At 42.7% G+C, this 16,329-nt stretch overlaps 1 protein-coding gene across 2 annotated transcripts in view; it reads left to right on the top strand.

Annotated features, from left to right (window-relative positions):
• The window catches only part of TEX10 (testis expressed 10), a 126,412-nt gene that overhangs the window by 37,780 nt on the left and 72,303 nt on the right, over window positions 1-16,329 (top strand). For both annotated transcript variants that reach the window (XM_005292615.5, XM_065587218.1), the window contains exons 8-9: window positions 9,596-9,771; window positions 13,451-13,628. In XM_005292615.5, coding sequence (XP_005292672.2) covers window positions 9,596-9,771; window positions 13,451-13,628 — 354 coding nt within the window. The remainder of the gene's footprint in view (window positions 1-9,595; window positions 9,772-13,450; window positions 13,629-16,329) is intronic.

Genomic DNA, 16,329 nt, shown 5'->3' with positions numbered 1-16,329 from the left:
TCATTTCATCATAGGAGATTATCATTTCCAGTATGGAGTTCTCCCTTTTGGCTTTGTGACTGCATCTCGAGTATTCACAAAGTGCCTGTCTGCAGCATCAGCACAATTGAGATGGCAGAGTATCCATGTTTACCCCTATTTAGATGATCGACTCTCTAAAGCATCTTCTCAAGAGGATTTTCCACAGCTATTGTCCAGACGTGCTCCTGATTTAGAACAAATGAAAAACAACACCCGACTGGGACTCTAAATTGGGGGGGTGGAGGGAAGGAAGCATATAGCTCCTATATAGTCAATGGAGTTTATTTGGGCAGTTCTGGATTCTCAGGAAGGCAGAGCCTTCTTTCCAGAAGACAGATGTGTGAAAATCCTGACAGTAATAAAGACTCCATGAAAAGCACTTTCAGGCAGTTATCTTACTCAAAATCATAGGCAGGGCCGTCCTTAGCCATAGGCAGAATAGGCAGTCGTGTAGGGCACCGCTCTTCCAGGGGCACCACACACTCTGCAGGACAGACGGCAAGCAGTGGAGCATGTAAGAGCTGCGCTGGGTCCTAGAGAGAGCCGAATGCCTGCAGCACAGTCTGAGGGAGGGGATTGGCTGCTGGGGTCTCTGGGAAGGGGTGGGGGAAGGAACTCACCTGTGATTGTGACTCTCTCCCCCGGCGTGAGGTGAGGCAGACTGGGTGGCTCTGGCAGTATCCTTTGTTCCCCCCCCCCATAATGTCCATTCTCCCCCCCCCCCATGGAGCACCACCCCTTTCCCCCTCCCTCCCACGGAGCACCCCTCTCTCCCTCCTCCCCTCCGGCAGGGCTGGGTTGGGTGAGGTGCTAGGGAAAGTGTGTGGGGGGCGGGGGTTGCGTGCGGACTCTGAGGAATGAAAGTGAAACTAACTCACTTCCTCCGCAGCTAGCCAGGGTTGGAATGCCACACACAGCTGGCTGGGCTGGGGAAAGGGTGACCAGTGTGAAAAATCAGGACAGGGGGTTGGGGTAGGGTGACCAGATGTCCCACTTTTATAGGGACAGTCCCAATTTTTTTTTTTTTCTTAACCCTCCACCCCCTGTCCTGATTTTTCACACTTGCTGTCTGGTCACCCTAGGTGGGGGTTAATTGGTGCCTCTATAAGACAAAGCCCCAAATATCGTGACTGGCCCTATAAAATCAGGACATCTGATCACCCTAGCTGGGGAGTGCGTCTCTCCCCCGGGCTGGCAGCGATTCATCTCATCCGGGGGGAATTGTGCAGGGCAGGATGAGCTGCTGTGGCTCCGTGGGTGCCCCGCCCCTGAGATCAGATGGTGTGCTAACTTCCCCATGGTCCGTTGGGCTGGCGGTGGTGCCCAGTGGCATGTGATTGGACCTGAGGGCTTGCTGTTGCCACGCTGCATCCAAAGAGGTGGATTTTGGGGTCCTGCGGTTTTCCACCTCTCTCCTCCTCTACTGCAGCTGTGGGACCAGCAGGCTGGGGGGTGAGCCAAGCATGAAAGCAGGACTGTGTTGCCATTTAGATTGTCATTTAACAACTTTGTTTGCCAAAAATGCTTGCTAACAATCCTGAATCCAATTTCAATATTTTTTTTTTAAAAAATCAATATCTTAGCCAAAAACAGAAAATTAAGTTGTTGACAATTATTTGTGACAGGTTTGGTTTGGGGCAGGGAGTGGGCCAGTTTTCATCAGAGAAACAAAAAATGTTGACTGGCTTTCCTATAGCCCTGTTACTGCTGAATAGAGCCCTCCAACAACTGTAATATGCTCATCTCCTTACTAGTGTATAGAGTGACCATCTGTTGTACTAAGATTCTCTTGCTTTTTTTCCCAGTGAGTCAGTATAGCTTTTGCCAGCCCAGAAGTTGGGCAGCCAATGTCTTACGTTTTCACAATGTTTTGTCCAACTTTCATAAAGTAAATACATGGTTAATATGAGTTAAAAAGGCCAGGGACACTTTCTTGTGAAGAATCTGTGCAGCAGATCATGCTAGAGCTGTGAAAATGTCGTTTATGATGGAACTTTAGAGGCAGTGATTTATCCTGTATTTCTGGCAGTGCCCAAAATGTGCTGCTATTGCTCACGTCTTTCCAAAGAAAAATAAGGCACAATAGGACTTCTGTAACATTTCTGTGCTACCTTAATCTAGATGAGATGATTCTGTACTGACTTCATTCTTGTCACTTTGTGCTTTACCTAGGAGTAAAACTAGGGTTATATTTTCCCACTGCTTGGAAACCCAGCTTATTAAACTGGATAATGCCATTGATCTATTTACAGTATAAGGTTGATATAGAGTTGTAACTAACATTAAGACTGATGACCACTATACATTTAAAACTAAAAAGTGGCTTTGCAAAAATGACCTGGGTTTCCAACTCTACCGTGTCTCAGTCAGGGCGGAGCGCCTTGTGAGGTGTCTTCATACTAGCTCAAAGTCACAGACTCACGGCTATATTCTATTATTTGCTTCATTCTGTCAATAAATCAGATTTTTTTTCTATAGGGCTACTTCTTTAGTGCTAGTCCACCAGCATTACAGTGTGCTTAATTAAGCTGAACTGTTTTTAATAAAGTGCATGTGGCAAGTTTTCCAATACTGTAAGCTTATGTTTGTGTTGCTAAGAGCAAGTCAGGCATAGGGGCACCAGTTTAATAATCCCGCCTAGGGCACCATAAATCCTAAGGACGGCCCTGGTCATAGGCCTCATGTCTTTAGGCACCTACCACAACCCCTTATGCTTGCCTCAAGATGAGAATGATTCAGCCGTTGGCTAACAAAGAACCGTCTGCCAGTCTTGGACAACATGTTTTCCAAGCTGAAAACTCTCAGAGAGATACTCTTATCCCTCAACTAGTGGACTTAATGTTAGTGTTTTGAAAGGAGTAGCATTCAACACATCAGCTACAGTCATCTCCGACACTTCAAACTTGGGATGGGAAGCTCACTTCAACAGCTCAGCAGTCCATGGCCATTGGAACCCCCAGGAAGGAAATCTGCCTATCAGTGTGCTAGAATTAAAGATTAATCTGTTGGGTTAAGTCCTTTCTCCTTCATCTGGAAGGGAAAGTTGTCCAAGTACACCTCTACCCGATATAACGCGACCCGATATAACACGAATTCTGAGAACGCGGTAAAGCAGTGCTCCAGGGGGCCGGGGCTGCGCACTCAGGCGGATCAAAGCAAGTTCGATATAACACGGTTTCATCTATAACGCTCCCGAGGACAGCATTATATCGAGGTAGAGGTGTAGTAACACAGACAACATGGCAGCAGTATTCTATGTGGACAAACTGGGAAGAGCCCATTCCAGTCAACTGTGCAAAGAAGCAATGGCATTGTGGAACTGGTGCATCCAGCAGCATATTTAACCCACAGCTGATCTTGTGGGCAAAGACAGCAGCCTGGCAGACCAATTAAGGGAGACAGGCAAGAATAGCACATAAGGTAACTGAAGAGTTCAGTTGTAGATGAGATACTCTCTCTATAGGGCTATCCAGACATACACTTGTTTGCAACCAGACACAATTCAAAATGCCTGACATTTTGTTTGAGAGAAGGAGCAGACAACCGGTTCATATCAGATGTATTTCTGTTCAGCTGGATAATAGGTCGTCTTTATGCCTTTCCTTTCCCATTTCCTTCAGTTCAGAGTCCAGAAAAAATAGACAGGCTAAAGTGTCAGCAACTTTGATTTGCAACAGAATAGGTGAGACAACAATGGCTTCAAGATTTTCTTCATCTACCTAAAGGGACCTCTTGGTTTTTCCCAGTAACCACTTATCCAACAGAATGGTCTGATTTATCACTCAAACATGTGCTGTCTGCATTTGACATCAGGGCCATCGAACTCTGACAGACTTTAAAAAGTCTTGCTTTTTTGAAATTCAGCATGTCCCAATAAATTCCAGGAAACAGTCATATCACCACCCTTTTGTGACTTCAGATGGAAGAGATTTTTAATCTAGGACAATAATAACATAGTCCCAGAAACATCTTCTGTTTACTCCATACTTGAATACGTACTTCAGTTAAAGCTATTGGGACTTTATATTGTCTGTGAACATTCACGTAGCTATTTTGGTGCACCATGCATTAATTGATAAGACCGTATTCACACATGATATAGTCAAGAGGTTCATGAAGGGATTAGTAAATGTTTATTCTCGAGTTTGAGTAATCACTGATGTGGGATCTCAACCTAGTACTTACTCAATTTGTGACTCCCCCTCCCCCTGGGAATGTTCCTTATTTCACCTTTCAGTCAAAACAGCCTTCATTATAGCAATCACATCTTCTAGAATAATAAGCAAATTACAGGACCCATGGCTGACCAACTTCTTTGCTGTCACCCACAATGACAAAGCAGTCTTCCATCTCATCCTGAGTTCCTTTCCAAAGTGGTAAGAGTTCTGCCTCATCAGCAGGGTGGATAAAAATCAATGATTTAAAAAAACAAACAAAAAACGGATTTTTGTATTGAAATAGGTTTTTTCCTCAAAAAGCATTTTATCAAAAAAATCCTATCTAAAGATACGTTATAGCTCAAAGATATCTCATCAGGGAATAGGGATTATAAATTCTAATTCTATAGTATGAGACAATATATTCATGTAATGTTTAAGAAAAGTTTTGTAAATGAGTTCCAATAGTTCATGGATTAGGGACCCAATCTTATGGGGTTCCAGGGGCTTCTGTATAGATTAACCTAAATAATCTTTGTATCTACCCAATGGGACTGAGTGCTAAGTCTAGAAGATACCATCAGAGATGCTTAGTTTTGCAGTTCTCAAACTGTGGATTTGTGTCTCCAGAGATAACATGCTCGTTAATAGCAAAAATGTTTTTAAATAAATAATATATAGAGGTGAGAAATAACAGACCTCAACCCTATTGTCCCTTTGCAAATTTGTGTACACACAGTCAATCCCTTACCTCTCTCTAAAAGTGCAAAGTTTCAAAAAGTTCAATGAATAGAAGATTGTTGGCCACAGAATAGATGTGGAAAAGGAGAAGAAGTCGAGATAAATGTGAGAAGGGAGGGACAGGCAGTAGAAACAAAAGTGAAACTGTTTGAGGAGCATATTCCAGAAGTCTTGAGGTCTTTCTGAGTGTAGCCTTCATTGATTTGAGATCTACCATACCATTCTCTGACTAGAAGAGAGAACCTATAATGGCAGCAGGCCATAAAAGAAACCCACTTTGAGTCTCATCTATCTCTGAGTTGTGAAGAATATGTATTAAGGTTGTAACAACCAACAAGAATGCACTTTTATGTAGAAATCCATGATTAAATGGAGTCTTCCTGACTAGTGATTTAAATCAAATCCACCCTGCTCATCAGTCCATTAACTAACTGGTATTCAATAATAAACGTGCTAACAATGAACTTCCATATATCAATTAATAAAACATACATTCAGCCTTTCTCTCTCTAGGGGTGAATCTGGAAATGATAACAGTGTTTTGGATCTATGGGGTAGATCGGGGTAGACTCCGAAGCACAGTTCTGTGTCCTGGATGTAGTCCTGCAGCAAATTCAGAAACTGTAGAATGATCATATACATGTGACCCTCCATATGACTGAATGGGATGGATAGGTTCCAGAAGCAGAGGTTTGAGGTGCCTCTCAGAGATCAGGGGACCTGTTGAGTGAACCTCATGCTCCTACTCAGGTAGCATTGAGTTTGAGCCTGAGATGTACATGAGTAATTCAACTAATTATTTCCAATATACATCACCTTATATTTGTTTATAAGACATTTCACTTGTCATTGTGCTGCCCTTTCACATAGATTTAAGTCCCTCTGGAGTTCCTCTCATTCTTTTCTCCTCTTGACTAACCTCAGTAATTTTGTCACCTCACTCCATCATCCTTCCTCTTTCTCTTCCCCTTCTTATCCACTTGTTCTAACATCTCTTTTGACTCCTTGCTCTTTGACAATGATGTCTCACTCTTTCACAGTATTTTTTATTACCTGAAGAGAGCAGGTCTGCAGTAGGTATCTTAACATCTGTAGCTTCACCACAATGCTCCTTTGCTCTTCAAATGTTCTATTTTTCTCCCTGGTAGTCCAGCAGACTGAATCTCGCACAGTCTGTCCAAATCTTTAGTCTTTGCATCTGATGCACATAAATATAATTTCTTCTTTGCCTATTTCTTTTCAAAATTTTCTTAGTTCTTCTCATTTCCATCTTCTATTTTACATGCCATACATTGTTCCTTGGGCTGCATTTCTGTTTTCTGGAAGATATCTGTTTTGCTCAAATAATCTCCTATATTTTACCATTAAACCATTTTTATTGTCTTTTTTGTTTTTGTTTTTTTAATTTCTGAGAGTCACTTGTGGTATACATTCTGAGCCTGATATTAATTTCCTCTGATTTTAGGGCCTCCCTTAACTAATTTCCCCATGTAAAAAATAATCCCCTCTTTAAAGTTTGGAATACTACTTGAAATTTTTTTTTTTAGATATCGAGAAAAGGAACTGAGTGCCTTGAGGACCATGCTCCCTTTTATACCCTTAGGTGTAAACTTTTGAAGCCAATCAGAAGCACTCATGCATAAGGCTACGTTTTAGTCACGGGTATTTTTACTAAAAGACATGGACAGGTCCTGGGCAGTAAACAAAAATTCATGGACCTGCTGTGCTGGGGAGGGGGGGACTCGGGGGCCCTGAGACTCACCCAGGGGGTGCCTGAGCTGCTCAGGCAGCTCCTGGGCCAGCCACACGGGGCTGCTGCAGAAGTTATGGAGGTCATGGAAAGTCACGGGCTCCGTGACAAACACAGAGCCTTACTCATGCAGCTTCAAAGATCACACTTCCACTCTCCAGAACAGGGGAGGGCAAACTATGGCCCGCGGATCGGATCTGGCCCATCAGGGCTTTCAATCCGCCCTGCAGGGATTCCCAGCCTCGTGGCGCAGCGGAGCTAAGGCAGGCTCCCTGCCTGCCCTGGCCCCGCGCCGCTCCTGGAAGCGGCCGGCACCACATCCCCGCAGCCCCTGGCAGGGGAGCAGAGGGCTCTGTGCGCGGCCCTTGCCTGCAGGCACCGCCCCCCGCAGCTTCCATTGGCCGGGAACGGCCAATTGGAGCTTTGGGGTTGGTACCCGCAGGTGAGGGCATCACCTGGTGGAGGTGCCTGCCCCACCCCACCCCCAGGAGCAACTGCCAGACATGCTGGCCAATTCTGGGAGCAGCGCGGGGTCAGGGCAGGCAGGGAGCCTGCCTTAGCCCTGCTGCGCGCTGGTGCCATCCCAGAGCCGCTTGAGGTAAGCTGGGCCGGAGCCCACATCCCGCATCCCTCCTGCACTCCAACCCCTTGCGCTGAGACCTCTAATCCCCTGCCGTGAGCCCCCTGCCGTACCCCCCTGCACCTCAAGCCCCTGCCCTGAGCCCTCTCCCATACTCCGCACCCCCTCCTGCACCCCACCCCCTGCTCTAAGCCCCCAACCCCCTGCTCTGAGCCCCTACCCCACCCATCCTGCACCCCAACCCCCTGCCCTGAGCCCCCTGCTGCACACCACACCCCCTCTGACACCCCATCTCCCTTCCCCAGCACTACATTCATGGCCCTGCATACAATTTCCCCACCCAGATGTGGCCCTCGGGCCAAAACGTTTGCCCACCCCTGCTCCAGAAGCATCTGGATAAGCAGTAGCATGGACATGCTCAATCTTTGGGTGTGAATCTGTAGAAGCAATATACTTTAAGAACTGTGCTTACTGTTCAGTACACCGTAATGAACTTTTTCTTTTCCTTGGATGGGGGAGATACAGGAGACGTATCTGTAACTGTTTAAATACATTGTTGGAAACATGGATAGACTGTATTTAGTAATAAAAAATAACAATGCAAGTTTAAAACCTTCATGATCAAATGAGGGAAGTACATTAATTGATGGAAGTTCATTACATAATTCATTCAAAAATATCCTTTAAATAATGGAAATATTGGGAGGACTGAATAATGCAACACACTTGTTTGTAAATATATACTTGGCTAAATGTAATCCAACTGCTATGCTTTCTGAAAGGGAGAATAATGCCTCTCTAATCTGTTAAAGTTCTTTAGAAAAAATATAGATAAAGGAGTTATGATGGACATAATTTAAAAAAAAAAAAAAGCTTTTTATAAGGTCTCTGATAAAAACAAACAAAAACCTTGCTCCTAATTAGGAATATAAACCATGAGATAAGAGATCAAATCCTGTGGATTAAAGAGTGGGAATGGTTATACAAAATGTCAGTCTAGGGCAGGGGTTGGCAAACTACGGCCCGCGGGCCGGATCCTGGGTGGGGAGGCAGAGGGCTCCATGCGTTGCACTTGCCTCCAGGCACCGCCCCCCGCAACTCCCATTGGCTGGGAACGGGGAACTGCGGCCAATGGGAGCTTCGGGGGAGGTACCTGGAGGCGCGGCAACGGCAGCACATATGGAGCCCTCCGCCCCGCCTCCCCCAGGGGCCAGAGCGCTTCCTGGAGTGGCGCGGGGCTGGGGACAGGGCAGGCATACAGGGAGCCTGCCCTGGCCCCGGTGCGCGCCGCTGCCACCCCGAGCTGCTTGAGGTAAGCGGCTCCAGGCCAGAGCCCGAACCCCTCTTGTACCCCACCCCCGAACTCCCTGCCTGCACCTCGCACCCCAACTCCCTGCCCTGAGCCCCCTTGTGCACCCTCACCCTACACCCCAAACCCTTTCCTTGAGCCCCCGCCACACCCCTGTGCACCCCAACCCCCTGCTCTGAGCCACCTGCCGCACCCCTCCTGCACCCCAACCCCCTTCCCTGAGCCCCCTCATACACCCTGCACCTCTCCTCTGCCACAATCCCTTGCCCTGAGCCCCTTCCTGCACACTACACCTCCTCCCACACCCCGCACTCCCTCCTGCACACCAACCCCCTGCCCCGGCCCTGCATACAATTTCCCCATCCAGATGTGGCCCTCGGCCCAAAAAGTTTGCCCACCCCTGGTCTAGGGTGTAGCAGCAATGAAAAAGGCAAATAGGATGGGTAAGAAACTAAAGGAACATGACCGTGTATTGAACTCCCTTCTTTAAAGCATTTTGTCCAGTTTCTTTTTCTCTTAAAAAAAAATAAAAAAATCTGAGATTAAAAAGATAGAGAAGGACAGTGAAGATATGATTAAATATGATATGAGACAAAAAAAATGTTAGTCTGGAAAGTGAAGAGTTATAGGGGACTTACGGTATTCAGTGTTAAGGATATAGTGAACCCTGAATTGTCTGTGCTTTTTCCTCTGGCCCATAATATGTTGGGTCACTAAAGGATATTAATAGATGGTAAATTTAGAGCAAATAAAAGGAAATGCTTTTTCACCAGCATATAGTCAATTTGTGAAATTGAGTTCTGAAGGATATTGTTAGGTTACATGCTGCATAAACTGTTGGGGCCATGAGAGAAGTGCTTGTATGATGATTCACCATGTACCAACACAATCAGACTCCTTGCTGAAATATTATAAATAGATACTAAATTACAGTATTATAAGTATTCTGTATTTATTGTAAACATAAACTAGATTTAAGAATATTTGTACTGAATAGAAAATAATTTTTCCAACTAACTTTCCCCCCCTTCTTTTAGAAGCCGAAGTAAAATTTTATCTCGTTGGCTGGCTGGCCTACCTCAGCAGCTTGTTCTGCTTGGCTCAAGAAAGCCTGAGCTTTCAAACCAGTTGATTGAGACCATTCATTCTGCTGCATCTCATTCAAACAAGGAATTGTTACAAAGTTTGCAAGCCACTGCTTCTCGAATTTATGGTAAGACTTTTGTACTAAAACATAATAAATTTTACCTATCACTTGACAGGAGAGGGATGGAACAAGGAGTGAAAAATCCTGCTATCTCCTGATTAAAGGCAGAGTACACACATGAAATGGTTATTTGTACCCTTAAAATAGAAATTTGCAAAGAAAATCATGGCTGCAGCAGTTTTATTTCCCACAACACTGAAGTTTGATTTGAAGCTTTTTGGGGGGGGGCTGGACATAGTCTGATAGATGAGAACACTTGATATCTAATTTCCGTACAAACCTGGACTTGGTGATATTCCTTTATTTTATGTTTCTCTCTACTTAGTAATAGTTTAATGCTTTCAAAAGGCCTTATTTCTTCAGGTTCTTAACGAACCACAGGGTTGTAAGGAGTACGTTCCTAGTAGAGCTGTTCATTAATTGCAGTTAACTCACATGATTAACTCAAATTAATTGCGATTAATCACAGTTTTAATTGCACTATTAAACAATAGAATACCAATGGAAATGTATTAAATATTTTTGGATGTTTTTCTCCATTTTCAAATATATTGATTTCAATTACAACACAGAATACAAAGTGTACGGTGCTCTCTTTATATTATTATGTTATATACAAATATTTGAACTGTAAAAATGACAAACAGATAGTATTTTTCAATTCACCTCATACAAGTACTGTAGTGCAATCTCTTTATCATGAAAATGCAGTTTACAGAAATAGATTTTTTTTTTTTTTGGTTACACAATTGCACTCAAAAACAAAACAATGTAAAACTTTAGAGCCTACAAGTCCACTTAGTCCTTCTTCGTGTTCAGCCAATTGCTAAGACAAACAAGTTTGTTTGCATTTACGGGAGATAATGCCGCCAACTTCTAATTTACAGTGTCACCTGAAAGTGAGAACAGGAGTTTGCATAGCACTTTTGTAGACGGCATTGCAAGATATTTACATGCCAGATTTGCTAAACATTTGTATGCCCCTTCATGCTTCGGACACCATTCCAGAGGATATGCTTCCACGCTGATGACACTTATTAAAAAATAATGTATTAATTACATTTGTGACTGAACTCCTTGGGGGAGAATTGTATGTTTGCTCTGTTTTACCTGCATTCTGCTATATATTTCATGTTATAGCAGTCTTGGATGATGACCCAGCACATTGTTCGTTTTAAGAACACTTTCACTGCAGATTTACAAAACACTAAGAAGGTACCAATGTGAGATTTCTAAAGATAGCTACAGCACTCGACCCAAGATTTAAGATTCTGAAGTGCCTTCCAATATCTGAGAGGGACAAGGTGTGGCACATGCTTTCAGAAGTCTTAAAAGTGCAACACTCCGATGTGGAAACTACAGAACCCGAACCACCAAAAAAAAAAAAAAAAAAAATCAACCTGCTGCTGGCATCTGACTCAAATGATGAAAATGAACATGCGGTCAGTCCGCACTGCTTTGGATCATCATTGAGCAGAACCCGTCATCAGTATGGATGCATGTCCTCTGGAATGGGGTTGAAGCATGAAGGGACATATGAATCTTTAGCGCATCTGGCATGTAAATACCTTGCAACACCGGCTACAACAATGCCATGAGAATGCCTGTTCTCACTTTCAGGTGATATTGTAAACAAGAAGCGTGCAGCATTATCTCCTGTAAATGTAAACAAACATGTTTGTCTGAGTGATTGGCTGAACAAGAAGTAGCACTGAGTGGACTTGTAGGCTCTAAAGTTTTACTCTTTGTTTTATTTTTGAATGCAGTTATTTTTTTGTACATAAGTTTACATTTATAAGTTCAACTTTCATGATAAAGAGATTGCACTACAGTACTTGTATGAGTTGAATTGAAAAGTATTTTGTTTTTTACAGGGCAAATATTTGTAATAAAAAATAAAGTGAGCACTGTACACTTTGTATTCTGTGTTGTAACTGAAATCAATATATTTGAAAATGTAGGAGACATCCAAAAATATTTAGATAAATGGTATTCTATTATTAACAGTGTGTTTAGTCACGCGATTAAGTTTTTTAGTCTTTTGACAGGCCTAGTTCCTAGAGGTGTTATACTTCGGATGAGACTTTTATAGAACGGTATTTGTCGTAAGAGTTGGGAAGTTAGCCCTACTGTATTGGCCAAATTCCAGCTTGGGTAATTATATTCTGCTTGCCCAGATTTTCAAGAAATTATGTTCTTCCTTGTATCAGTTGGATGCAGTATTTTTCTTCTTTTCTAGCTCCAAAATGTCCTGTACTAAAATAATTAATCTTTGGGTCAGGGGTCATCTTTTTGTTATATTTGTATAGTGCAGTTGTTCTCAATGTGTGGCCCAATCAGCACACGGCTGCGGCCCATGTGACATCCTCACATCCATACAGGTAGTATTGGATGAAGCCCACATAACATATTGTGGGCCGCATATGCAGCCCACAATGGTAAATAGGTTGAGAACCACTGATATAGTACTTAGCATAATGAGGCCCCCTGGTTCATGACTGGGCTACTAGTTGCTACTGCAATACAAATAATAAGTGTTACAATATGCTGTTAAACAGCTCCTCTGTTCCATCCCAGGCCGCATTTCACTTGTGGGTGAAAGGAATTCCTGTGTTTTATATAAAAGTTGGTAAAATGTTTTAAGGTCTATCAGGATGAAAAGTCCTATATAAAGTATTTTTGTTACTGTTGTTTTAATAATAATTTCTCTGTCTATTCCATTATTCTGCAGCATTGGAATTTCCTGGAGGAAGTATTTCTTACTGGAGTGTTGCTAATTCACGGGTTTTAATCCTGAGTCTTGCAACATTTACTGTTTTTTCGTAAAGCCCCAACTCTTAGAGTCAAGTGATATTATAAAAATCTGTTTTCATTTTAAAATTGTTTCTATACTTCACTGTTGCAGAGAAAAGTCTGAAAATGTGACCCAAGCATACTCTACGCACTCAAGAAACCCAAGATACCTAAAAAGAACTCCAAATCTAGTATTTTTAAACAATCTCAAGATTTTTAAACCAATCTCTTAATTTTTGGGCTTACTTACGATCTTTGAATGCTTGGGGTTAGCAATACTGGAATTGTGAAGAAGTATCTAACCTTTCGCTTTCTAAAATAATGGAATCTTTGTTTCCCTGAGTCTGCAGAGAGTCTGGCTACTTTGTTTATCACTTTTTCTATAGGTGTGCTAGAATGGGAGTTTTTTTATAGTGGATTACACTTACCCAAACAAGGACAATCTAAAAGGAAGTGGTTACCAAAACCCAAATAGAAAGAGCCATACAGAAACTGACATTTAGGCAACAACGAAAAGTCATATGGATATTTTACTTAACTGATATTTGTAAAATGCTTTGAAGATGAAAAGTGTATTGTAAATGCTTGGTATTGTTAATAAATTTTAACTTACAGCCACTTAGGAGCCCTAATGGCCTTCCTGATTTCTTTACCCTTCCTTGCCTTCTCTGTTACTTTGTCCTTACAGACAAACTTCTTGATTGGTTTGCTCTTGTATTTGTGAAAACAGTCCTCAGTGGCCATCCATTTACCATGGGTTCTAGTATTGAAGGGACAAGTCGGGCTTTGGTAGATTAATCAGTCTTCAGCGTCTTATGCAATATTAGGGGGGAAATCTTTTCATGCATATAATGTGTAATTCAGTTTTTGTGTCACCTTTTTTAAAATGTAGATCCACTAGATGGCACTCTGGTTCTTCTTCCAGCAGAGTCACAGCAACGTTTAGTGCAGCTTGTATACTTTCTACCATGTCTACCAACCGACTTACTTTCTTCTCTAAGTCGCTGCTGCATTATGGGAAGAATGTCTTCAGATCTAGCTGCCACCCTCATTGGGATACTGCATCTGAGGTAAAATGTCCATCTATTTAACTGTGCTTTTGGGTTTTTTTTTAACTTAGTATTTTTTTTTCTTAAATATCAAGTTATTTTATGCAGTGAGTTTTCATTCACCATGTAATAATTACACTACTAATTTGTAATTGTTTATAAACATTGTAGTAATTCAGCATGTAAGGTCAGATATCATGTGACCCTGCAGAGCCAGAAATGGGAACTTGATCTTGTCAAAATCATGTGGGGTTTTTCTCTTTGATTAAGTCCCTCCAGAGGTTCCCCCTTAATTTTTCCAGTCTCTTATCTCTGTGTGTTATGATCTGCCCCCTTTGCTCTGCCAATGATGACAGCTTTCGTTTTCATTTTGTTGGTTTTCCCCATGGCACATTAAAACTCTCAGTAATCAGTGTAGTCATATCCTGCCCTTCTTCAAACTCCTTCTTAAGATGAATGTTTACCTTGATTGCTGTGGTAAATAGCCTAATGATATTGGCTAGACAGATGGCTTATTAATAATTAATCTCTTGTTAATAATTGCTCCTTGCCTTGGAAGATCCTCAGAAATCCAGCTTGAAAGTCATTGGATGAAATCCTGGGCCCACTAAAGTCAATAGGAATATTAATGGGGCCAGTATTTCAACCATGATATTTTAAAGTGTATCTTTTTATAAGAAAGGTTACTTGTAGGTTTTATGAATTTTAGGTAATATTTTTATATTGCCTATGTGTACCTCAGTTTCCCCTGTATGCTACATTGTTTCTCTTGGGTGGAAAATGACTTTGCTCTCAGGTCAGGCTCATAGACATAGGTATGAATGTTGCCCAGTTGTCTGAGCTTGAATGGGTCATTGGAAAAAGACTGGCCGAGGCTAACCCCATATCAATGGAAAATCTGAGACGATAATGGCAAATCCAATCACTAGGACACTGAGTCTAGCATCCAAGAACCCAGAGGGAGATGGATTTCCTCACCTCTTAGCAGGAAGCTGAGCAAACATCCTTCAGCTGGAGAACAAAGGACTAGAGAGAGGGGTGTGTGTGGGGGGGGTGAGGGAGAAGAGTTGGCTGCTGGAAGGAGCCAGGGCTATCACTTGTGATCTGACTGAGGAGGTCAGATGGAGAGACAGACAAAGCTTGAACCATGGGTTCACTAGAGCTTGGCTGGGCTCGGGGTTAACTAAAATGATCTATGCTTTAACATGCAGTTTTCTGTGCTAACCTAAGGACTGTCTATGCTGTATTCCAGTTGACTAATAAACCCTACTGTTTTGACAATGCTGATTGAATGTCACTGGAAATGCTTGGCAAGGTGCATTAATCCCTGAAGAGTGTACAAGTCTCTACCAGGAGAGTCTCTCAGGGTATGTCTACACTACCCGCCGGATTGATGGGTAGTGATCGATCCCCAATCGCTCTGCCGTCAACTCCTGCACTCCACTGTGGCAAGAGGCAGAAGTGGAGTTGACAGGGGGCGGCAGCAGTTGACCCCGCACTGTGAGGATGCGAGGTAAGTCGACCTAAGATACGTTGATTTCAGCTACGCTATTCTTGTAGCTGAAGTTGCGTATCTTAGGTCGATTCCCCGCTCCTCCACTCTCCCACCCCCCCCAGTGTAGACCAGGCCTAAGTTGGTCTCACTGAACAGAGCTTGCAGTGTGAAACTGGAGTTGTGGAGTCGCAGATGTTTTGGCCACAGGAGGTGGTGAGGTCGTGTGGCCTATCTTAAAGGAAGAGCGAGACCCTTAGGTGTCTGGCACACTGAAGAGTTTCTCCAAGAGACTATTCTGAAGCTAGGGGGGTAGCACCAATATTGTGGATCTGTAACAGAAGGTATCTTTAAACTTAAATTTTTCTCCCTTTACGGTTGGACTTCAGATAAATAATCTATAGGTAGAGGATTGAGAAATTCACACAATTTTTTAAAACTCTAAAACTTAAGAAATAGTTTTTCAGTAAAGTGTGTGGTGCATAACACAATGCATAATGGTGGGGTGTGATATAAAAATTGTATTGGTACTACACCTCTACCCCGATATAACGCGACCCAATATAACACGAATTCTGATATAACGTGGTAAAGCAGTGCTCCGGGGGGGCAGGGCTGCGCACTCCGGCGGATCAAAGCAAGTTCGATATAACGCAGTTTCACCTATAACGCGGTAAGATTTTTTGGCTCCCGAGGACAGCATTATATTGAGGTAGAAGTGTAGTTTCGGAGAACCTGCATAACTTGTTTATGGATTCACCACTAGTGAATAATGCAACCAATGCACAAAATGATGCCGATAAAAATTGTACGTACCATGTTATCATGTATTATAATATAAGATTAAGGCGCTGTGTAGTTTGTGGCAAGTTGGAAATAAAATTCTGTGGCAAAGCCCGTGGCCATATATTGGAAGTTCAGTGGCAGTCTCAATTTCAATACATCCCTTCAATTTTGAAATAAATGCAAAAATGAATAATACAATGGGGATGGTTTTCCTTGTGGTGTTTATTTTGATATTAAATACAATTTACTTTATGCTGTCTCAATTTTTCAGAGTGTGGCAGATTTTTGTATTAAACGCATTACTGCATTCTGGAAGTTGTCAGGAAGCTGGAGTTTTTGGCAGCCTGGTCGGGGACAGTTGGTTCTTTTGGCACCTCAGAAGGCGTGGGAGGTAGTTAAGATTTTTGGCACCCAGGAGGTAGTTAAGACTTTTGGCAGTGGAGA

Source organism: Chrysemys picta, chromosome 2 (assembly GCF_011386835.1).
Source record: "Chrysemys picta bellii isolate R12L10 chromosome 2, ASM1138683v2, whole genome shotgun sequence".
NCBI lineage: Eukaryota > Metazoa > Chordata > Testudines > Emydidae > Chrysemys > Chrysemys picta.
This window is presented reverse-complemented; position numbering and strand designations above follow the sequence as displayed.